Source organism: Carassius carassius, chromosome 32, assembly GCF_963082965.1.
Source record: "Carassius carassius chromosome 32, fCarCar2.1, whole genome shotgun sequence".
NCBI lineage: Eukaryota > Metazoa > Chordata > Actinopteri > Cypriniformes > Cyprinidae > Carassius > Carassius carassius.
Genome location: NC_081786.1, coordinates 7,320,681 through 7,344,540, shown reverse-complemented (window position 1 = coordinate 7,344,540; position 23,860 = coordinate 7,320,681). Strand labels below are relative to the sequence as shown.

Sequence of the window (23,860 nt, the reverse complement as noted above, 5' to 3'; positions counted from 1 at the left end):
AATGCAAAACCTCTGCAGGTTTGTACTTTAATTAAAAAAGTACCAAGACAAGACAGCTTAAAAAAATAAAAATAAAAAGAGAGTCAAGGTTGTACACACTTGTTAATGTTGCTGCCTTCCTTGAGCCGGTCGCCTGCAGCGCCCGTCTTTGCAGCTCTCTCACTTCCTGCCAAGTCCACCAAACTCAGCTTACTCACCTTTTCCCCACTTGTCTGTAGAAAGAGAAAAGGAACAAAAAAGAAATGAGACGCTACGTTCAAAATTGAATACTGCTTACTGCATAATGTACACTGGCCTTTTTTTTTTCTTCAGAGTAGCATGTCACATGACCTCATTATGTGTATGTTTCCATGATTGGCGCCTAGTTATCCTGGAAATAAACAGTGAACTAGCAGTGGCGGGAACTACTAAAAAAAAGCAACATAATAAACCCTCACTACTGAACATTTCCATGGTTGTCAATCCTGTCTGTGCTTGTCCTCCCTAGAAACCCAGGGAAATGTGTATGAATGACCATGCTGGACAAATTCTGGTGAGCTGTCCTATATTACGAAAGTAACATTGACAAGAGAGGCAATAGTGGGCTGTAGAAAGCATCCATTGTTCTCCTCTCTATTGCACAGCATTGGAGCAGTATGTGGGGTGGAGTTCCTTTATGTGCCCCAGCTTCATACCTTACTGTACACAATCCCCCTGTTTGAGCATCAGAGATGAGGTTTAATTGAGAGAAGAGGCAGGGAGATGCGAGCGCGAGCTGAGAGGAGGGGGGACTGAGCTAGACAGAGATTACAGTGCATTACAGCAACAAAGAGTCGTTGTGCTGCTTCAGGCTCCACATGCACATTGGCTGAGAATACACAATCATACAGAGTTCAGTCGTCAATCTATAATCAGCTATTTAAAAGGCTCTTTTGTAGCATTAAATTTTTTCCCTTCTTTAACTACACTCAAGTTACTTTTTTATGACCCATTTCCACCGTCTCTGTGACCTTTAGAACGAACAGGCTGTTCTTGCTACTGTACCTTTAAGACTAAATAAGTGAGTGACCTCTGCAAGCACATTGTTATTAGTAAACTCTTCACAACACATTAGCAACTGCATAGTGAGGCAGTTACAACAAGTCAGAACACCCTAGCAACTACAGAGATACATATTAATCCCCAAGAACGTATTAGCAACTAGGAAACACCCTGACAACCACCCAGAACACCTTATCCACCTTTAAACCATACATTAACCCTCTCAGAACACCCCAGCAACCTTATAGCTATCCATTAATCCCTAAGAGAACCGCCTAAAACACCTAGCAACCACAAAGCTAAGCATTAACCACTCCAGAACACAGAACACCTTAGAAACTTCATAGTAACAACCTGACAACCAAACAGGGGAGCGTTTCCCAAAACCATAGTTGCTAACTAAATTCCCAACTTTGTTGGTTGCAATACAATTTCCCATTGCCAACCAACTAAGTTGCAAATAGGTTAGCAACTATGCTTTTGGGAAACGCACCCCAGAACGGTTTAGCACTGCGAACACTCTGGCAACTGCGTAGGTACAAATTAATGCCTCAAAACATGTTAACAATTGCCAGAGCTGGACAGATTACTTGCAAACTGTAGTCAGCTACTGATTCCAAATTACATGACATAAATTGTAGTTAAATGACATAAATTGCACATTTTAGGTAATATAATCAGACTACTTTTTCATTACTTTTAGATGACTTTTGACCCATCTCGTTTATCAAATTGATTTAAAAAGGATCTTGTACTATATTGATATAAATACTAGAGCCCGACCGATATATCGGCCGGCCGATATTATCGGCCGATATAAGCTAATTGCATTTAAATCGGCATCGGCATTTATAACGGCCGATGAAACATGAGAAACAGAGTCTCATGCTTCACTCATGTTATGAGTGTTGCACAGTGTGCCCACCAGAGGGAGCTCTGCAGCTCCAGAGTTAACAACAGCGCCAGAAGTCCACTACAGAAGAAAGCGATCAACTGTTTTGACGGTGAGTCTGTCGTTCGTCATGTGAAATGATTGTAGATTTAGTTCATACCCTGTATATAAAAACTGTGTGGTAGTTCTAGCTAACGGTCCTATCATTATTACTTCTAAATATTCTGTAACATCACTTACAGCCGCTAATGCATTGCTATATTAGATTAGCCACAAAGCTAATACCATGTTTATCAGTGGAAGAGCGCGAACGTTAATAGGAGGTCAAACTATAACGTTAGCGTTTAACTTATTCTTATTCTATTGCGGTGTGTTTCCCACATAATGACCGCGTAATTGGGCCTTTCACACAGGACACGGTATGCACGGCGTTTGCTGCTGGGCTCAGCGTTGCCCTTCAGATACAACGCGATTTGCGCTGCGCTATGGCATAGGCGGAGTTTTAAAAACGTTTAGCGGGAGCTCTTTCATAGTCTGTTCCTCCTCCTTTCGGTCAGCAGCAAACATGTATCTGTCCCGTTGTAAGAAGCGAGCGATAGCGCTAGTCCTGCTGATGAGAATTAAGAGAGAAGCAAGGAAGAAGAGGCTACCCTCAGGTCCAGAGAACAATTTGGTGAATTCAGGCTGGTTACGTTACTCTAACACTAATAGCTTCCTTTTTAGCAGGCCCCTTAAATGCTTGCTATTAACTTGTTTGAAGGTGGTTCTTCTCAAAATTGACAGCGGTGTGTTCATGACACTAACGTTAACCATTCAACTTCGAATTGATTCCGTAATCTTCCGGTAATAGTAGGCAAGACGATGTTTTGATTCAGACTGCACAAAGAGAAGAGGAGAAGATATACGGGTCTGTTGTGAATGTGTCTTTGAGAGCAAATATAGTGTAGTTACAGTAACTACAGTAGGTGCGTCAGAAATGATTAAACCAGAGGGGACATGTTGAGCTGAACAAGCGTTTTTTTTTTTTTTTTTTACATATTGTTTCAAAGCAGCTTTACAGACATAACAGGAAAATGTTGAAATAATATTGTTAAATATAAGTAGGTAATACCTATTGCTTGACAAATAAAAAAATATATATATTTCTCATTTTTGCCTATGTAGGAGATCCCAGTTTATTATTATTATAATTCTAATGATGACATGAGTAATGATACATGGTGATATTATTAATACACATGCTTATTCTTTCTCCGTCTCTCTTTCTGCCTACAGATGGCTGAAAAAGGTGAATGCTGTAGCAGCAAAGTGTGGGACTACTTCTGCAAATACTTTAACTTTAGTATTATAATTTATTTACAGTAAACACACAGACTGTTAAAACCAGCTTCAACTGGAAGAAAGTAAAAGTGTTAAATGTTTAAAACCAGACTGTTTTTTGATCATTAAAAAATATATACTTTTGATGTGCAATTGTTTAGTCATTGAGACTGTAATCTAAGACTTTTTTTTAACATAGTCCATTCTGGAAAATGGTTTATACAGCCCACATACATAGAACAGGCAGATATTTTGCTATTGAATGTTGTGTAAATGCAGTTTATAGGAAATGGGTCTAATATCCAGATTATTTTTAAAATCAAAATATCGGCTTATAAATCGGCTCTTTTCGAGTTAATATCGGCATCAGCCCCCAAAATCCATATCGGTCGGGCTCTAATAAATACGCAAAGAAAAAGAAAATATATTCCATTCCAAGTGCCTTAAACATTAAATTATGTCATGGTTTCCCAAACTGGGGTTCTAAAACTAACTGCAAGGGGTTTGTGAATTCAATGAAAACCATTTAATTAATTCAATCATAAAAATGTCAAATTAAAATAAGTCATTAATTAAGCCATAAATTATTGCTATTGAGTGAGTAAATATGTAATCATGTAACAAATAAAAAAGTAACTGTAATCTGATTTAGAATATTTTAAAATATAATTTAATCTAATTACAATTACTTAAAAAATAAAATAATCTGACTACATAATCCAGATTACATGTAATCAGTTACTGCATAGCAATAAGAACACACAAGTGTTGAATAGTGGTGAGTTTACACAGTCAAGCACAGACAATGTAAAAAATCTAATTTTAATGTTTTCCATAATATGCTAAACACAGATTTGAATTCAAAAGAATATATAAGGTAATATAAGGTTATAAGGTAATCTACTGCCCCACAGCGTTGTTTGCATGGAAAACCACAGCATGGAAAAGACGGCACTGATGACTGTGCAGGAAAAATACACACATCTGTGATGTGATTGATGGCTGAGATGACAAGCAGCACACACATAAGGGCTGGGTTTGGTGCATGGGTATGTGCATGCAGGCTAAAACTTTATCATTGCTATTTTTTAGTGACAACATGCTTAATTTAGATCTTGGAACTGCTGAGTGGCAAGCACAGTCCAGGCCCTGATGAATTAAAGATTAGGAACTGGACACAAGTCGAATCAAGTGATCATGACATACGGCACAAAAGAAAAGCACAGTGACACCAGGACAGCACAAGAGGAGATCAGCTGACGTCTAAACTCGGACACTCTATAATTTATTCATCAATTTTCCTGCCATTTGCATGAGCTCTCTCCATGCTCACGATAAAGCAGATAAGGGAAGGTTTACTTGGTCCAGAGTGAACTTAATGGTACAAGATCTTTGGAGATGCATAAATTAAATGATCTACAGTATGCAATATTATAAATAGGAAACAACCAGTAATGACCCAAAGTGGATGGAACAAAGGCAAGGTGATGTAAAAATATAACATAAGAGGAACATTTGAGACTTAACACTGGACTGTGCCATAACAGGTCCACATCAGCTGATAAAAGGTATTCAATACATGCATCTATGAGATCATCAGGGCTGGACATGATGACTCATCTCTCAGTCTTCCCCTTGCTACAGTACTTGGCTTTATTTCATGAGGATCTTGCAAGAACATTCAAGGTCTGAGTTTTATCATCAAACAGCAGAATCAGGAATGTTCCCAAATTATACTACCCTAACAAAGTTTTCCTTTCTCATTTCAAATAAGAGAGTTTGAGGACAGACCCTGGCCACCCAGACCATTTACAATACCAAGGCTACAAAAAAAATAGTAAATCATGGTTGCAAAGTTGAGAATACATTAAAATGACCACCCACATTTGCATAGTCGTGTTTATTCAGAATTCAGAAACTTGACCCAACCTGATAACCAAACTATGCTGGTATGCAAAGGTTAGCCAATCCTAAAGAAGGTCATTGACCCAAAGTCAGCAGTAATGTACAGCAGTAAGAACTAAGTGTGCATAATGGTAATGATAAGTTTTATGTTGCAAGAAACTTTGTTGAACATAAAGTTTGGACCTGGAGCGTGTATTTTGAGATTTTCCACTTGTATTATCTTGCATCTAAATCTTAATCTATGAAAATCAGCTTTAGAACAGTGTGTGTAAGTGTGTCCTTACCCCCGACTGCAGGTCCTTTAGTGTGTGCGTGAGGATGATTTTGAAAACAGCATGTGAGCGACTGCTTTCCTCATTCATATTGGTGGCCGCCACAGTGCGGGATTTATTCCCCTCAGACATCAAGGACTCAATGTCCTTCGGGTAGGAAAAGGGACACAATTAGAATCTCAGACATGCTGTAAAGGTCAGAAATACTGCACACTTGTGCATACTTATTTTTTTGTTTAAAATAAGTATTTGTTTAATAAAAAATAAGGCACGCACAATACTGATGAATTATGGTTACTACAAAGTAACCTGTTTTTAGGTTTTGAACTGAGTTAAATATGGCTTCCACAATGATCACCTATGGAATTCTACAGAATGGATTACAATTTGTACAAATGTGTTAAACCAAAGCATTGAACACATTAAACCCATTTTAACTCAACATATTTTAGTAGAATTAAAAGAATAGGTGACAAACTACAAAATTCCATGCATCAAATTCTGCAAAAAGCCATGGATATCATTTTTTTTACAGATTCTGTGCAGCATTTAGAACAGGGATAGGCAACTCCGGTCCTGGAGGGCCACTATCCTGCAGAGTTTAGCTTCAGCCCTCATAAAAACTCACCTGCCTGTATCTATCTAGTAATCCCGAAAACACTGATTGCCTTGTTCAGGTGTGTTTAATTAGGGTTGGAGCTAAACTCTGCAGGACATTGGCCCTCCAGGACCGAAGTTGCCTATCCCTGCTTTAGAATGACTAAGAGTTCCATAAGACCAAAAAGCAGTGACATGTCGTATTGTGAGATGACTACAAACATTCATACAGTGGGATTTGCTAAACATCAACTGTAGACCCAAAGAGGGGATAACTGAGCCACATGATCAACTAAACGACAGTATGAATTAGAAAAAAGGAGGTGAAAGTTCAAACATTGTGTAAAGCGCATGTTATTACACAATATTTTTGACCTATTTTGTTACCTTGTAACTTTCTACCGCAAGCCTTGATAGACCATCAACATAAGGCCCCAAAACTTTATGCTCTCTCACTCTTAAGGCCTGTCGACTCCTGTTGGGAAAAAACGGATTTTGTGTAAGATCAACATCTACAGCGGAGTAAAGGTCAGAGATTAAACATGAGACATAATAGGCTTCACCCTTTGGGGTCCAAAAGGTCCCTGACTTTCTCATTGTAGATTTCCATATAAGAGACTTCCACGGTGAAGCTCTCTTCCTCTCGCTGGTGTTGAATGGTCCGCTCAAACAGAGAACTGCAGAGTCTGGGGATCAAACCGGGTTGGTCTGCCGAACCCATCATGGTGTATGACTTCCCAGAGCCTGAGGTAAATGACATGTTCTCATGTTAATTAAAATAAATAATCATTTCTTAAAGGGGTCATTGGATGCCCATTTTCCACAAGTTGATATGAATCTTTAGAGTCTTAATGAAAAGTCTATAACATACTTTGGTTAAAATTTCACAATGGTAGTGTAAAACAACACCCTTTTTACCCTGTCAAAAACAGCTCTTTTCAGAGCAAGCCGTTTTCTTGCATGCCGCTTTAAATGCAAATGAGCTTTGCTCATCCCGCCCCTCTCTTCCGAGCTGCTCTCTGAGAAACTGTAAACTTTTACCCGCATTCATCGTGAAACTTGCTAACTAGCACGTTATTAGGAAAGGCGATTTGAAAAATTCATAAAAAAAAAAAACATATACTAACTTCTTCTGGAGGTGAAGCTGGATCACGAACGATTACGTACTTAGGTAGATCTGAGGGTGCATTCCCTTCACAAACAAACATAATCCACTGCATCTTCAGCAGCTCAGATGTCAGAGTAAATGACAACTGCTATGTTCATTATTACATCCAACAAAAGAACACGTCAATCGCTTAGGAGTCATTCTTTTCTACATCTGTTCCGGCGTCGAAACAGTGGCGGACTCATGGCAGCTCACTCAGGGCAGGTCTAAGGTAAAATGCTAGTGTCAATCAACTACCGTGGGAGGGCCTGGGTCAGTGTGACGTCCCACAGACAAGAAGCTGAGAACGGCTTGATTTGAGAAAGGGGTAATGATTTAAGTAGATAAAAATAAATAAAAAAAAACACTGGGTGGATTTTTTATCATTATAGAGTGGTTGTGTATACACACTGCTAACACACATTTATGTTCAAACAGCATGTAAAAGAGCATTTCGCATCCGATGACCCCTTTAACAAGTAACTACATTACAAAAGAAGAATGGTTATGTTTAGAGTGCTTTTAAAAAAACTGAGCAAAGGTCATTGCATAAAAAGCATTACTCACCAGTCTGCCCATATGCAAAAATACAGGCGTTGTAGCCCTGAAAGGCATTGTGCAAAAGACTCTCCCCAAGGCACTGAAACACTACATCTTGGCCTGTTAAAATATAATTGAATGACAATTAAGACGGATGTCCATAAATGTGAAATCTTACAAAAACCTGACAAGAACATTTTCAGGTGATGTGTGACTCAGAGATAATTAAACTAAACTAAGTTTATGGTTCTAAAAATAGGCTTCACTGTAGCTTCAAAATGATTCATCATGTGAAGGAGAGAAACAGAGGAAAACAGGAGAAACCATGTATGGCTGTGCTGAAGTGCATGACGACACCTAAACAAATACAGTAAAAAAAAAAAAGAAAAACGGCTTAATGAAAAAAAAAAATCAATGTTCCTAAAAATAAGAAAAATAAAATAAGTTTTCTTTTATATACATGCATGCATACACACACACACACACACACACATATATACACACACACACTTTTTTTTTATAAATAAAATCACTTTCTGTCCTGCAGATAGAGTGCCATGACTTGAAACTGTACTGAAAACATCAAGGTGACACACTATAGATTTTCTGGAAAAACGTTTTTAGTACAAATTATTTAAATTATCTTCAGTAGCACCATCAGCCCCAGCACAAAAAAACATCAAAAGATGATACAGGTACAGAGATGTTTGGTACTGAACCAAAAAGCAAAGTGGCTTCTTCAAGAAGTGTTTCCAGAAACTGACCAGCAAACTTCTCTGTCTCAGACTCATCCATCGACCAAAAACAGTAGTCATAGGCGAAGGTCTTGAAAAAAGGAAGACAGATAGATATAAAAATGGTTACTTTGTGTTTCCATTTGTTCTATTCTAATCAAACTTGTGTAATGTATGAACGTTCTATCAAACTTGCATTTTGTGTGATGTAAGCATTTTAATTTTAGACAGAAATGAGGGTCATACCTTTGGCTGACTCCTGCTGCAAGAAGATCCAGGAGAGGGCGCATATGGGAAAAGACAGAAAAAGAGTTTGTTTACAAACAAATCATATATGCATGTAATTTAGAAGAATGCAACATTTCAATGTGGCTGCGCTGAAGTACAAGATGACAAGTAAGATTCTGTATAAACTAACAAAGTTCATGTGTTATTTTGGATGTGATATTATGATAATATTATTAATACCACTGTAGATATACCAGGATTCAATGCCATGGTGTTAACAGAGTTTTATGTGTTGCATAATATTTACACTGGCAGCCAAAAAAAAAATTTAATAGTTAAGATTTTGGGGGGGGGGGGGTTAAGTTCACCTAGTGTGAATTTATTTGAAAATGCAGTAAACACAGTAGTACTGCAAAATCTCATTAAAATTTTAAATAACTTTTATATGCTAAATTCAGCTTTGCTGTCATAGAAATAAATGTGATTTTGAATTATATTCAAATAGAAAATAGTTATTTTGTAAAAAAAATTCACAATTTTGGCCGTCTGTGCATAATATTACAGTACATTTTCCCTTGAAAGTATCTGAGCTTTAATTATTCCAGGAAGTTCAGACAAGCTTAAAAAAAATATTAAAAAAATAAACCCTAATTGTGCAAATTATGTGGACCCACTGACTCTCAGCTGACCAAAATAGCACGTCATCACCATGAGCGAACTCAAACGGGACCAGGAACCAGGGCCTCTACACACAATCACACATCCTGAGTGAGTCCATGTCATCAGTTGTACTTTGCTCAGTGGACCTGAACACAAACAGACTGTCTCTCGCTGAGAAAGCCTTGCCGTTTACAGGGTAAATATGCATTTGGAGCCCTGTCTCAAAGTTGTGTTATCTGTAGAGGGCACCTCAATGGCTTTGCACAGCTCTCTGTGAGCACAATAACCTAGGCCTATAAGCATTATTGACAGACTGTGGGAGCGTATTAAAGGATCCTAATCGCTCAGAGAGCACTGTGCCTTTCCAGGCCAAATTAATTCAATTCTGTTGTTGGTCTCGGGGTAATTAAAAAACAAATGCAAAATGCAATGCCCTGTTCTAAACCATAATGAGCTGCCTAAACAACAAACAGAACTGAAGCGAAACATTATTTACATGAAACATCTACCAAGTATTTTACCTTATATTTGTTTGTACCATTTTGTTTAGCACTGAGCTATTGATATATTATTTAATATATGAAATATTAATATTTATTATTATTATAAAGAGTAACCAATTTGTGTTTTTCAGGAGTCGAGGCCAATATTGATTATTGCATTTGAAGTAGACGATTATTTTGAACCATTAAATATGCCTGTTGTAAAAATTCAAATTAATCAGTGTAGAATTTCTATACCTCAATGTGTGTTGAACTGATCATCACTCTTTTGTGTGTTATACACAATCTACTAAATATAGACAATTTTCTTATAAATATATAATCATAATCTATGACAAAAATACTATTACAAACTAGGTTAGTGGATAATTCAGTACCAAAAGTTAGTCTAGAAAAATCATGAGTGCACAATAATTTTGTAAAATTTAAATGTTTAGTGAAGAAAACAAATTATTTAGTGGGGAACAATTAAAAGTGAATAAGTGTTGGGCTAAATCTGGTAAAATGTTACACATTGTAAAATACATTCATGAAAAAAGTTTATATATATAAATATATAGGGCATACTATAAAATTACAAGACATTTCTTTTAAATGTACAGCACAGTAATCAGGCAGCAACATATGATAGATAAGAGGACCAAGAAAGGCTGTTAATAATTAACTAATAATCTGTCATTGTGCAAAAGTATTATGATACATTAGGCCCTAATACAGAGTGGCACAAAGTGCTTATGTGCATCCCATGTGCAGAATGATATGCTTGAAGCAACACGGAATCACAGCATGCAGGCAGTGCTCCACATAGAAAAGTTCAGAGCACAAAGGGAAGAGACAGATGCATAGTACATTAAATCTGTGTGATAGTTTATTGAGCCTTTTCTTTAATCAGTTTTAAGTCTCAGTTATTGTGCTGGTCTAGAACAATTCATAGTACTCTCTACTCTAGTGTTGTGATCTAACACGATAGAAATGAACACGATTTAGAAACTAAACTCCAGCTAGATAAAGTCGATAAAGCAAAACCATTTATCTTTAGTTACAGATCAAGTATAATATTAGGAATATTAAATCATCTTGGAGAGAGTTTTATCATCTTGATTGTAGTAACTGAATGCCATGCGCAGTTAAAACGCTGAATGGAGGATGACAGACAGCCGCGGCAGAGAAGATTAGTGCACGAAAACTTGATGTTTGTGTGGTTTTCGTGGGACTTAACAATAACACAGAAAAGTATATGCAGAATATTAGATTTGGATCAGTCTCGTCTGAAAGTGGCAGTATCGGCAGTATATTTTTATATATAAAATGGGTGTAAAAGTAAACAGGGTCAATTTTAAGGATCTCATAACTAAGGACATCTATGATGTGGAATTCTTGCCAATTTATACATGCCTTCTGCACACATAACAAAAAACTTATAATGACCATCTTGAGCAATGGCGATCTTTTTTATGATCCCAATCTAGAAAATCTACATCCATGAGAGCTTATGGAAATCACTGAAGCATGGACAGCAATGTACGTAAAAAGCCAGCAAACAAACATGCGTAGGATGGAAAGCTGGGGCAAAATATGCCTGGATTGAGTTCCAACGACCCCGGGCTCAGCTTGTCGTTTAAAATCAGGCCATGCCACACTTGTGGTATAATAAGTTGCATGATGACATCCCCCCGTCACACCACACTGAGAACTGAGAGAGATGTAGGCCCCTGAAGGAAGTGTCAGAATGAGCTTCATCTTGAGTTCCTGGAGGAGGTCTGGCAAACAGGGTGGACAAACACACATGGTGGATATTCGGAAAGCTGTGGAGACAGCTGCATATCTGTAACACTAAAAATAACATTTCTGAGTGATAGACCCTCAATTCTGACATTGAAATAAATGTGTGGATATTCTTAGAAAGTGATCTTGTCTCCATATTATCTGTTTCTCAAAATCTAGCCTTGTTATTCATTGCTGCAGGGCATAAACTGCATGATACAGATAACAGATACTTCAGAGAAAAACAAATCAATTTCATGCATCATAGGAACATAACGCATGCTTTACAAGACAGCTAAAGGACAGATTACTAATTCTTGGGAAGGAGGTCTCTACCAAACCTCCACAGCCAAGGGTGTAGCTTTCAGTAGGTATGTGTTTAGTGGCAAATGAGTTCACTGGTTTGTGTGCTACACCCAGACTACTGCTCATGCTTGCAGCTCCCGCCTCCGGCAACTCCTTTCCCAAACACTCGTTACAAGCCCTAGTGACTTTGACCTTGTACTATCTGGCAAAGCCTACACTAACTATACCCCTGATCACATTTTATCATACCTGATTCACCAACATGACAAATACAATGATGTACTGTCCCTGATGGAATGGACAAAGTACTGAAATGAATCATTTCAAACAAATAACACTACTTAGCAATGTTTCTAATCTTATCCATTGCTCTGAGCACAACTGTATATTCATTCCAGTAAAAAGCTACATGGTTGCCATTTTTGCTCATGCAATGTTGATTAAAAATGCTCTGCTAAACAGCCTTCTCTTATTTATTTTGGGCTGAGAATCTAAATCATTTCAGTGAATCGCTTAGTTTGTTTGATAGATGGATGATTTTTTATTAATTTAGTGTAAATATATCGGTTTAAATTAATATAGTCACCATAAATGTAATTTTATGTAATAATTTCTGTGCTGGAATAATACTACTCTGATTGCAGAATATACAGTAATTTGACAAAAAAAAATAAAAGAATTACATTAAGTAAAAGGAATCAATTAAAAATAAAATAAAAATGTGTTTAGGTATAAGTTTCCAAAATTGAAATGGATGCTTTATCACTTCATAGTTAGCTAAATAAAATAAATTAATAACATAAACCAACAATTAAAATAAAAACTATTTAAAACAACATATTAAAAAAATAAAATAATTGGAGAAAGTATAATTGGTTCTTTGTTAGATTCATGTTTGTGACTGTCCAATGACGGAAGCCATGACAACCTAAGGAAAGCTGGCAGCTGCTCCCAAGTTCCCAGTCTGATTTCCAAACATTGCTGGACTAAACCCACAATGCATCACTTTGTGTTGTCCTAACACGGCTGGTCCTGTACATCTGCACAAATCGGAATCATCCATGAGCCAACTGTACAAATGAAAAATGCGTATGCTGCGCCTCTATGCCTGTGCCTGTTTTCCCTACAGGAGGCGGGGGCATGTGGTTGTTATTACCCAAAAAATGCCTCAGTGACAGGTGAGACCAATCGCTGAGAGACACTCTAGCTAGAACTGGGCTCAGCGCTGCGGTGCTGTTAATCACACGGGTTCTCTCATGATGTCATCAAGTAGCCTCGCTAGTAATCCGGTATATTGCTTTACGACATTGTTTTTGTGGGAGTGAGTCAGAGGCTTCCTGATATGAGGCAGCACTGACTGAGCAGAGTCCTCAGCATCTGGGGAAGATGCAGACTCTCACTTTCTTTAGCAATCACACACACAAAAACACTAATTTAGAAAGTGACGGTTTGGCAGCGTGCAGCAAAGACAAGCTCACATAAGACCCTTCCCCCAAACCAGGAAAAATCCTCCAGTTAGGGCTGGACAAGCATGCTAAATACAGAAAAAATAACAACTAACATACTAACAAATAATTATTTTTAAACTCTACCATTCGAAACTTTTGGTTTTAACAAAAAAAAAAAAAAAACTTTTTTTTTTTTTTTTTTTTTAGCAAGGATACATTTATTTAATCAAAAGTGAATACATTTATAATGTTAAAAAAGTTTGTATAAAAAAAATTTAGAAAAAAATTAGACTTTGTTCGCCACACAATAACAGCAAGTTTATCACAAACGGTCGCTACTTTTAATAGTTGTACATTTATTATCCAAGGAACTGTGTATAGGGGAGGAGGCTGCTATGAAAGACTGTGTCAACAGTATCGTCCCTTCCCCCACTCTCTGTATCCCTCCATTGGTGCTGCAAACAATCACCACTCCGGCTTGGTGCTATAATAGTATACAAATGAAACCGAGACCAAAGCACCACAGGCGGAAAATAAAAACCACATTGACACCACCAGAGGGAAAACCCTCCATTTACAGGCTAAAAAGTGATGGCTGATTCGAGTCTGCAGTCTAGCAAACAAGCCACTGGCCTCAATCTGTCTTTGACTGGCATCAAACATACATTTAATTCCACTACATTCAATTAGGCTTTCATGCAATCTCAGGGAGCATTCCAGAAACATGCTTGCGATTTCATTTCGAGCTAGTTAATGGATTCACTCGATGCCTCATCAGACTGTCCTAATATTCCTAATAGGCTTGAGGAAAGCATTTCCACCAGAGAACCATTTAAATCTCTCCTTCAAGAGTGTATCGACTACTCCAAAGCTAAGTGTCTGTCGACTCGAGGCCAGGACTGTAAATCCCCATGTCTTTGTCTGCATTCTTGCAGGGGCTGAAGTCTGAAAACAAGGGGGAGGAAGGAATGAACCTTGATTATGGTCCACTGCAGCTTTCTCATGGGTTGGTGACGTACGATACGGTGACAGCTGTCAGTGCCAGTATGCCAGAGACCGAGGGGTTGTGCCAACGCTGTCTAACTCCTCGTGGTTGGCGTTTGCATGACGGGCTAGTCAGAAAGACAACCTGACCGTGCACTCAGACCCATATGAATTCCCCTTCAGCTTTTGGGCTCTGAGGTCAAGTCATTTTAAAAAATGTGATTCCGCTACGGTTGCTTGCAAATATGCAGCTTGTACCCTTGACCTAAATTATGATCCACTAAATATGTCCTAATGAATGTATGCGCACCAATAGACATGGCCTCATGCTTGTACTTAATGCTCTTGAGCAGACCGAGGGCAACAGGAGGCACTCTAGGGCATGTCTTCCACATGATGCAGAAATGATTTTTCTAAGATAAAGTAGCCCAACTGTGACTCAATCTCCTGGAAATTACAACAGTGTAACAAAAAGTGCACAATTAAACTCAATCAGCAGTGCTCATTAACATTATGTGACGCTCATCCAGTCATTTTCACTGATTTGCTGAAATGTAAAGGTTGGTAAGTAGGCATTAGCCATTGTAAGATTATAGAGAGAATATATAGATTATATATAAACATATTTCATCATATATACACATACTGAAAGTGGAAAGCTGCTTTACAGCTGGAGCTGCACAATTTCTCTGAATAACACCACAGATACACGTATGCATAGTTGGCTAATGAGAGTGTGTAATCTTGATCTGCATTAAAAGGTGACTGTGTTTCAACTAGTTTTGAGAACTGTACTCTTGGCATTGCTTGAGGACCTTGCTGTACATCTCTCAGGTGAGAGTGTGTCTTTGGAGAGTTTGATATGTGATTGACAAAAAACTGTAAAGGAAAGGTCTTGCTGAGATGGTTTGGGAGTGTTTTATGCAAATAACTAACCACAGGCATAAGGTTTCTCGTTTAGAATACTCCAAATTCATTAACACTTCAACGTGGTTAAGAAATTCATGTGCATACGCATGTGGTGTCAATTAGGCAGAAAGCATAAATACAAATAATCAATGCAATTATTATTGCATTACAACTATTGTCTTATATAAGGTTTTAATAATCATTCTAATTCTATGATGACAGCAGAATCAACACCACATCTATAACTATAATGACAAGAACAGCAATATAATTGGAATCACTTTCACAGTCAGAATTCATCCTGCTTAAAGAGCATCTGAACATCTGAGAGCACTGTTCAGCGACCTCTTATGCCTATTCAAGAAGCATTCATGACATTTAAGATAGAGGATATCTGAAAATGCTTTTGAAGAAGTTTCTTTGAGAATGTGACTATAACTTCTGCGCATCACTGCAATCATTAACAGAGCTAGATGTAAAAATGTTTAAAAAAAAACACTTTAATACACAGAGTGGCAGTCCTGTGAGTCTTCAACACACCTGAACTCATTCTGACTAGTGTATGTCTGGCAGATTTCCTGTCTGCTAAAAACACACCCTGTCTCTCCAGTACTCTTTTGTGCATTTAGGTGGGATGGTCGTAGTCTTGATGTGCTGGCAACTCCTTAAATTGACTAAATCTAACACACGCCTTACACTCAAGGGCACAGCTACAAAACACTTAATAATCCTGAAATAGTGGGGAGTGACAAGCAATTATTGGTCTTTATGAATAATACAGAGATTTTTCTAAAATAATATTTATGCTATTTCTATCATAATTCATAAATAGGGGTCAAAAATACATTGATTTGCCAGGCACATGCAAACATTTGGTAATAATACATACTGCTCATGTTTGGGTGTGTTCAATGCTCAACCCGTCCAAAACACCCCTAGGAGCTACTTACAAACATACAACCTTTCAAATGTCATTTTCTTTCATTAAAGCAAATGGACAGGCACTAAGATTCATTCAGGCTGAGTATGTGATGCCATTAGACATGCTTAGAGCGGTACAACCACACAAAGGACTGAAAGATGAATATACATGGACATATAAACATTGCATGTGTAGCCGTCATACAAAAAATGGTCTGGAATGTGTTGTAGCACATGACAGATCATAATTAATACGAAATGCCAGCAAGAATCTGCATAAATAAGGCTATTTTGGTCATGTGAACCTTGCCATTTGAGGCATCTGCATCGCAGGGGGCATTAACAGGGCCGGTGACTGAGCGCGGCATGACACATGAACTCAACGCAGCAATTAAACTGTCTGTTGTGCGAAGGCAGCAGGCGGCTCGACCATTCACTTCCAAGTTTAAAACCTGTTCAACCTCTGTCTTTGTTTGCACTGCACCACAAGAGAAAAGCAGAGGGGAAAAAATAATTGCGCTCTCTTGTTTACCCGCCATAAAAGTCAGAGGAAATGTTTATGGCCGACAGATGCTAAAGCTAGCTTTTATTTTCCCCTTTTTTCCAGACACAAGAGCTCCTCAGCTATGGATGACCTAGGGTTAACTCTCCTTCTGCGTTTCCATGACAACGGAGGGCAGAGAAAAAGAGAGGAAGTCAAGACGGAGGAAAGTTATGCCCCGACACACGGCAGGACGGAGCAAACAGCAGGCTGCGTTAAAAAAAAAACTGCACATCCACATTCCTGTTCTCCCTCAGCTCCCATTGTACGAGCCGACCGACCGAAACCGACAATGATGCACCCGTTCTCATGAAGGGTCCAAAACATGAAATATCTGATTGACAGAGGAAGAGAAACAAATGCTGCTCTTGTTTGGAATGGAATTCTGTGATACAGCATACAACTCTACAAACCTCTTAGTATACATTAAATATTACTGTTTTAAAAAATTTGGAACAATAGGTATAATGTGTCGTAACATTTTAAAGAGTACCATGCTGTATATATATATATTTTTTTTTTTAAATCAATAGAGTTCAAATGCCTCGATTCTTCATCTTGGAGAAAGAAATGGTTATTTTAAATCAAATTTTTTTGTAATAACTCAATACAATCAAATAATGAGTCAAGAAAAAAGATGTTATAAACAGCAGCAGTTATTGCTAATGCTTTATTGCTCTGGAGAAGGAAGCCAAGTTGAGTGAAAAGCATTGGGGGATACAGTAACCACTGCAGTATGCAAATGTAGTGGGTCACCGGGTATTCTGCATACTACTAGTAGCTATTCTGAACAAATCACAATGTTGGTCAATTTAAACTACCATGCAGTTTAGTGTCAGTAAGATTTTTTGTGTTTTTTAATAATTATGTTAAACAAGGTGGCATTTATTTGTTCAAAAACGCTGTAATGGCAATATTGTAAAACATTATTATATATAAAATATTAATGTAGAAAACAATTAATAATGTTGTTTATTCCTGTGATAGCAGAAATCATTCTAATATTCTGATTTTGTGCTCAAAAAACAATTCTTATTATCACTGGTGAAAACAGTTGCTGCTTAATATTGTACCAATAACACAAATACATTTTTCAGGACTTTTTGATGAATAGAAATGTCAAGGGGACAGCATTTATTTGAAACAGACAATTGAATGCATCCTTGCTGAATAAAAGTCTTAATATAGTATGTCAGATTGTCCAATTTGACTTACCTGGAATCTTTTCCTAGGTTTGCCGGGTACAGATATGTTTGATTCCCCTCCATTTCCACAACACATTTTGTGTTCAGGTCCTTTTCTGTAGGGAAAAAACACATTGAGGCAATTTAAGAACCAAAAAATAGAAATTTTGCATGAAATCACCTCAAAAAGAAGCTGTTAAAATATAAAAGAAATATGGATAAAACGCCACTAAACTGATCAGATGAAGCATCCTATGGAACTGCTACTCCAAATATGTTCGTCCCATCTCTGCCACTTAAATGTATATAATAAGAATCCTATGAACTACTGAGTTCCCAGTCATCCTGATTATGCAGAACAAAAGGCTAAAATCAATAGCAGGGGTTTATTTCACAGCAGGAGATGCTGCTCGAGGACTGAAACCAAACCAGCATTCTGACACAGAGAGTGTTCCTGAAATCACCCACCACTATTCTCACAGATATGGAAAGAGTTCAGAGCAAAACCAATTATAACCTCACTTGACAGACTGTTAACCACATTAGCAAAAAAAATCTGTGATTCTAAAGCAATGATTGTATACACGTCAGATGCCATCTGGCAATCTTATCAATATCCTTTTTAATCAATTAATTATTTAACCAACTTTTTCCTAAATGATTGTTACAGTGTGACAGTGTTAATGTGAAAGTGCAATAAACTCAACAGATCATAAGTTCTCAAATGTGAAAATAATTTAAAGCAAAATCAATATTTCATGTCCAATTATGTATTAATTTGGAATGTAGTCATATAAGAAGTAAGAATAGTGAATGATCGGTCTCTGATTATTTTGCAAAATTGACCAGATTGATCAAATGTGGCATATGCCTGTCGGTGGATTTGGTTTCGTTTTTGCATTGCATTATTCAATTTAAAACATTGGAATAATTTGATTAAATTTAGAGAATAACACTGGCTGGCAAATACAATTATTTAAATAAACAATATTTGTTTAATTTGTAATTACTTGAAAATAATTAGAAATAATAAATAAAATTTTAAATGTACACACACAAAAAAAAAAAATATAGATATTTGACATGGGAAGTAAATTAAGATCCTTTTATAACTCTCAGAAAAAGTTTAGTTTAAGTTTAGTTTAGGCTGCAAGACATAAAAACACAGAAACATGGTCAATGAACACAAGATCCAGTGACAACAGAGCACTGGCTATATAGATCAAGTGACACTTCCATGAACTGGCACGAAACTCTCTTAACATTGGCCACATGCCATCGGGCCATCCTTAATGTTGAACCCTGGGATTGGCTCAGGTCTCAGCTTGGCCAGAGCCTTCAGCTCTGATAGCAACAGCGGGAAGAACCTGCAACAGCATTCCTTCAAACACTATGTCAGCAGCAAGCCTGTTGAAAAAGCAGCTTCCGGTCCAATAAATGGATTCCAAATAAAGTCTTGTAGTTCGGTCAGCTGAAAGTTTATGTGATGCACTGTTGACTGCTGACAAACAAAGGGAACGGCGTGATACTAACATACCCAGTCCAACAGCAGGCCAAAGCATGTTTGAAACTAACAAACTCTCCTACTGACAACAACAGGGAAATGGAAAGCATCTGCAGCTGACTCAGAAATCCTTGGAAAAGATGCAATCCGAAGCCACACTAGCTGCAACAACTTCCTGTTAAAGCAGGAAACAACTGGTTTCCTCCCAGCATTGGTGGCCAAAGTCCAATAAGGAGACCCCTCTGGCTTTACCACAGCTAGCCAGTCCAAAAATCGGAATTTCCTGCATTATGTCACCCAGGTGAGAGCGATAAGCACATGTAATCTTGGCAACAGTGATGAAGTGGAAAGATTGACAGAATCCTGAACACAATAACATAAAGACCAAGTGACTATTTATCTACAGTGAACAAAGGCAGTGACAATGCCCTGAAGCTAATTTCTATAATTATTTGCCATAAGTTTATGGAAGTAAAACTATAAAGCAATGCACGGTTTAGTTAGTTACATGAAACTGTAACTGTATTCTTCAGGCCATGTGAGAAGCGAATGAGGCAACTGGTGTACTCAAACTAAACCGGTAAATCATTAACTATTTAAACCTCCCTTTATCCACCAAAAAGTTTTTGTGAAATTATCTTTACATAGTCTTAGGATTTAATATGAACATTTTCTTAGAGGAATACAAACACATTTTTGGCCATGGGAACATGTTCGGTTATGCAACGCTGGCAAATAGTCCATTCAGACTCCCTTCCTGCCTTTGTCCAAAATAAAAAGAGAGAGAGACAGAGAGAGACAGCGCAAGTAAAACAGAAAGTTTAGTGTCATTTAGAGGCTTTCAAATTCAAGTTCTGAATAACGTCTGAAAAGTCTTGGGAACTGGAACAATACAATACTGAAGGTCAGAATTCCAGCATTACAAACGGAGACTGGGAAGTGTTATGTGACTCAGAAAGCTCACACAGGCTGTCAGCACACCATCGGTGCTGGAGTCTTGTGACCGAATGTTACGCTCCAGTCGGACACGTGACCGCATCACTACAATGCAGCAAATATTTCACGCTTCGGTGGCTTTACCAAGACACATGTTCTCCCATGGCAAGACCCGCTTTAATGTCATGCTATCATTTGAAAGACATGCAAGTAATCAGGCTAATAATCTTGGAGAAAAAGAAAAGGTGAATAGAAAAAAAGGATATTTATTTAAACTATCTATGACATTAATGGGGTGTCCTATGGATAGACAGACAGATGGATGGAAAGAGAGAAAGATCTAGCATGTATCAAATATAAAGAGATTCTGTGGTCATAGAAAACCTGGAAATGTGTAGCTGCCGGCAACTTTAAGCTGTGTAATGTTATAATTTATCTCAACCAATCATTTTATAAATGCTATATGTTTGATTACGTATACATATTTTGCACTTTTCATATTGTTAATGAACTTCACCAAATATATTAAAGTTGAATTAAAAAGTTCACGACATCTGACCTAAATATAAATAAAGTCTTGGATAGATAGATAGATAGATAGATAGATAGATAGATAGATAGATAGATAGATAGATAGAATCATATTTTCTCATAATCATACTCTTTTTTTTATATATATATATACTTTTTATTGTGGCATTTTTCATATTGCAATCATACATTTAACATATCAGAGTTGACAATATTTTTCTCTGCTTTTTTTTTTTTTTTAAATATTTTCTATTAACTCAATCTGGTCATGTGACCCAACACGCATCGTTATATAGAGAATCCAGCTGGCATGGCCTGATCAAATGGACTTTCTCAGAACTTTGTCAAACCCCATTACTGATCAGATTAAAGGGGTCATATGATGCTGATAAAAAGAACCTCATTTGGTGTATTGAAATGTGTTTAAGGTTCAAAAAACACATTATTTTCCACATACTGTACATCATTGTTTCTGCCCCGCTTTCTGAAACACATAGATTTTTACAAATCTCATCGTTCTGAAAAGCGAGGTGTGTTCTGATTGGCCAGCTATCCAGTGCACTGTGATTGGCCAAATACCTCAAGCGTGTGACGGAAATGTTATGCCCTTAACATATTGTGATGTCCTGTCTGGCTAGAGCGACAAGACATAAACCCCATTATAAATGTGATATAAACATGATTTCTAGTCATGTCCTCTTTTGGATGGCCAAACAAAGTAGTTTCGCTTTCACAATGAAACACAGAGTCTATATGACATGGTGGCAGCGGCAACAACAATACTACAATAAGAAAAAAAATATATATATTCTTTCTTTGCATGTACATCTGGGCAGCGTTGTGCAAATCTTCCCACATAGTGACTTAGAGATGTGGGGGCGTGTTAGAACGAGCCGTTTTGGGGGGGGTGTGGACGAGTCTTAACTTTTATAAAGAATCTTTTTTTTAGACTTTAGTCTTTGCAACTTTACATATCTTCTTTATGTACCAAGAGCTTGTAACACTCCATAGAGAAAGGAAAATTTGAAATCGCATCATATGACGCCTTTAAATGGCCGTGTCACAAAACTTAGTGTGCTGGCTAGCTAGACATCTTCTGAGGACCACAGGAAAGCACTACACTGGGTCTTGAACTACAGCCTACATGTGACCTGTCATATCAAGTGACAGAACTGAAACTCGACTCACCTCTCCGGTTCATTGGCCGGACTCGAACCGCCACCTTCACGTTGGAGTCGTTCAAATTAGCGTCACCCATGATGTATGTCGATATATCCACGAGAAGACGTGTTATAAAACGACCAAAATGCTTCCTGACAGCTACGAGTTCATAAAATAAAACTCATCTAGATATGCCTGTCACCGTAGTCCCGGATAAATTGTGATATTTGAAGCGTGTCGTGTCCAAAAATGCCCAGCATCGTCCTTACTGGGCTGTTTTTCTGCGTTTTGAACGACACAGTAAAGACATGGTCGCTTTAAATAATGTAAAAGCAAAGTTTAGCGGAATGTCTTTACAGCTGGAGATTTAGTTGGATCAAAAACAAGAGTCGAGAGCAAAGCCAACTCCCTCCTGGATCCCGGTCACACTCACACTGGGTCAAACTGCAAATGTCAAGACTTTTGTCCAGCAGGAAACCGAGTAACTAATAAGCAAACAGGGTTTAAATAATTCATGCCTGGCTGTGACAGTCTAACTACCGCATTTTACTTGAAGAGGGTTTTGCATTTAAAAAACAAATATACCCCTGCAGGTGTTTTAAATCAGGGAAACACTGCAAAAATATTTCAATGGAGGTTTTTTCGTGTTTATATGGGTAAAGTGCAATGCAGGCAGATATGTATAATGTTTATTCACAAATATATATTTAAAAAAATAAGACAATGGTCGCAATGCACAGGACTAACGCTACTAGAAGTTAGGCTGATCTGTCAATGCAGCACTTTTACATGAACAAAATGGAAAGAAATACCATTAATGTAAATGTCAACGACTGAGAAAAATCCTAAACATCCTACTCTGGCAGTTATTTCCGAAATCTGATCACGAATTGTTGAAATGATAGAAGATCGCACCGCTTCTGTTGGGTAACGTTATTTGTTGAATTATTTTTTTTTCAGGCTGGGTCCAACTTCACGAGCTGATTAAAACAATGGTGCTGCTCTACATTCCCATCCAGCTCGGCAAATCTTCTGGGTTAATATCCAATATGATGGAGACGAGACACGCGTCTTCTATAGAGTTAGCGAATCCGGGAAAATGAAGTCTGGACTGATTTAAGGACTCCAGCGTGGATGTTACGGTCGAAATAAGCGGCCGCTTTATTCCATGACTGAGCAGCGTGAAGCCAGTGATGTTAACGGTGATCTATGACGCCCAGCGGAAGTTCATCTTTAAAAGTAAAAGTCCTCAAAAATAACAACACAAAATGATTAAATAAGTGATTTCATACATTCATCAATAATTATCATTAATGTTATTATTATTAATAATAATAATTGATAATCAAATCACCAGTCATGTAACAACAACAATAATAACAAATAATATTATTATTATTATTGCAGTAGTCGTACTATAAGCTTTTTTAATTACATGTATATTTCAATCCATTTGTGTTCAGCTGATGTCCTGGAACAGCCTTTCAACCTCCGATGAGGCAGAGCTGATTGTGTGAGGAAGTTCATGCCATTGTGGTGAGGTCAGATACATTTCGGTAGTTTTCCCGTTTAAGTCCACCTTTTTCATCGTTAAAAGACATTTTTATATCCTATCCATATAAAGTTGGATGTTCCGAATGCAAACACAAACTCAGGGCGATATAGCTTTGGAAAGAGAGATGGTTCTTTAATATCACTTATTTTAACGAGGTTAAATACTGATAGCGCAAATAAATGGCAGCGATTTACATTATGTAAATTTTCTTGAACCCCGTTTAACGGTCTAATTTTTATTTGTTCAATGTTGTGCGACACCTGCTGGTCATATTTACCACAATAAACCACGCGTTCCA

The 23,860-nt window shown here is 37.6% G+C and overlaps 1 protein-coding gene across 2 annotated transcripts in view; it reads right to left on the bottom strand.

Annotated features, from left to right (window-relative positions):
- Positions 1-23,217, bottom strand: part of kif13ba (kinesin family member 13Ba) — a 39,290-nt gene extending 16,073 nt beyond the window's left edge. The window contains exons 1-9 of one of the 2 annotated variants that reach the window (XM_059520094.1): positions 22,035-23,217; positions 17,907-17,991; positions 8,674-8,689; positions 8,458-8,518; positions 7,721-7,813; positions 6,570-6,750; positions 6,394-6,481; positions 5,422-5,556; positions 100-212 (exon numbers count right to left, since the gene is read on the bottom strand). In XM_059520094.1, coding sequence (XP_059376077.1) covers positions 100-212; positions 5,422-5,556; positions 6,394-6,481; positions 6,570-6,750; positions 7,721-7,813; positions 8,458-8,518; positions 8,674-8,689; positions 17,907-17,991; positions 22,035-22,104 — 842 coding nt within the window. In that variant the 5' untranslated portion in view covers positions 22,105-23,217. Of the gene's footprint in view, positions 1-99; positions 213-5,421; positions 5,557-6,393; positions 6,482-6,569; positions 6,751-7,720; positions 7,814-8,457; positions 8,519-8,673; positions 8,690-17,906; positions 17,992-22,034 lie in introns of those variants that run through there. The other variant, XM_059520093.1, reaches the window with a different exon arrangement.
- Positions 23,218-23,860: the final 643 nt, after the last annotated feature.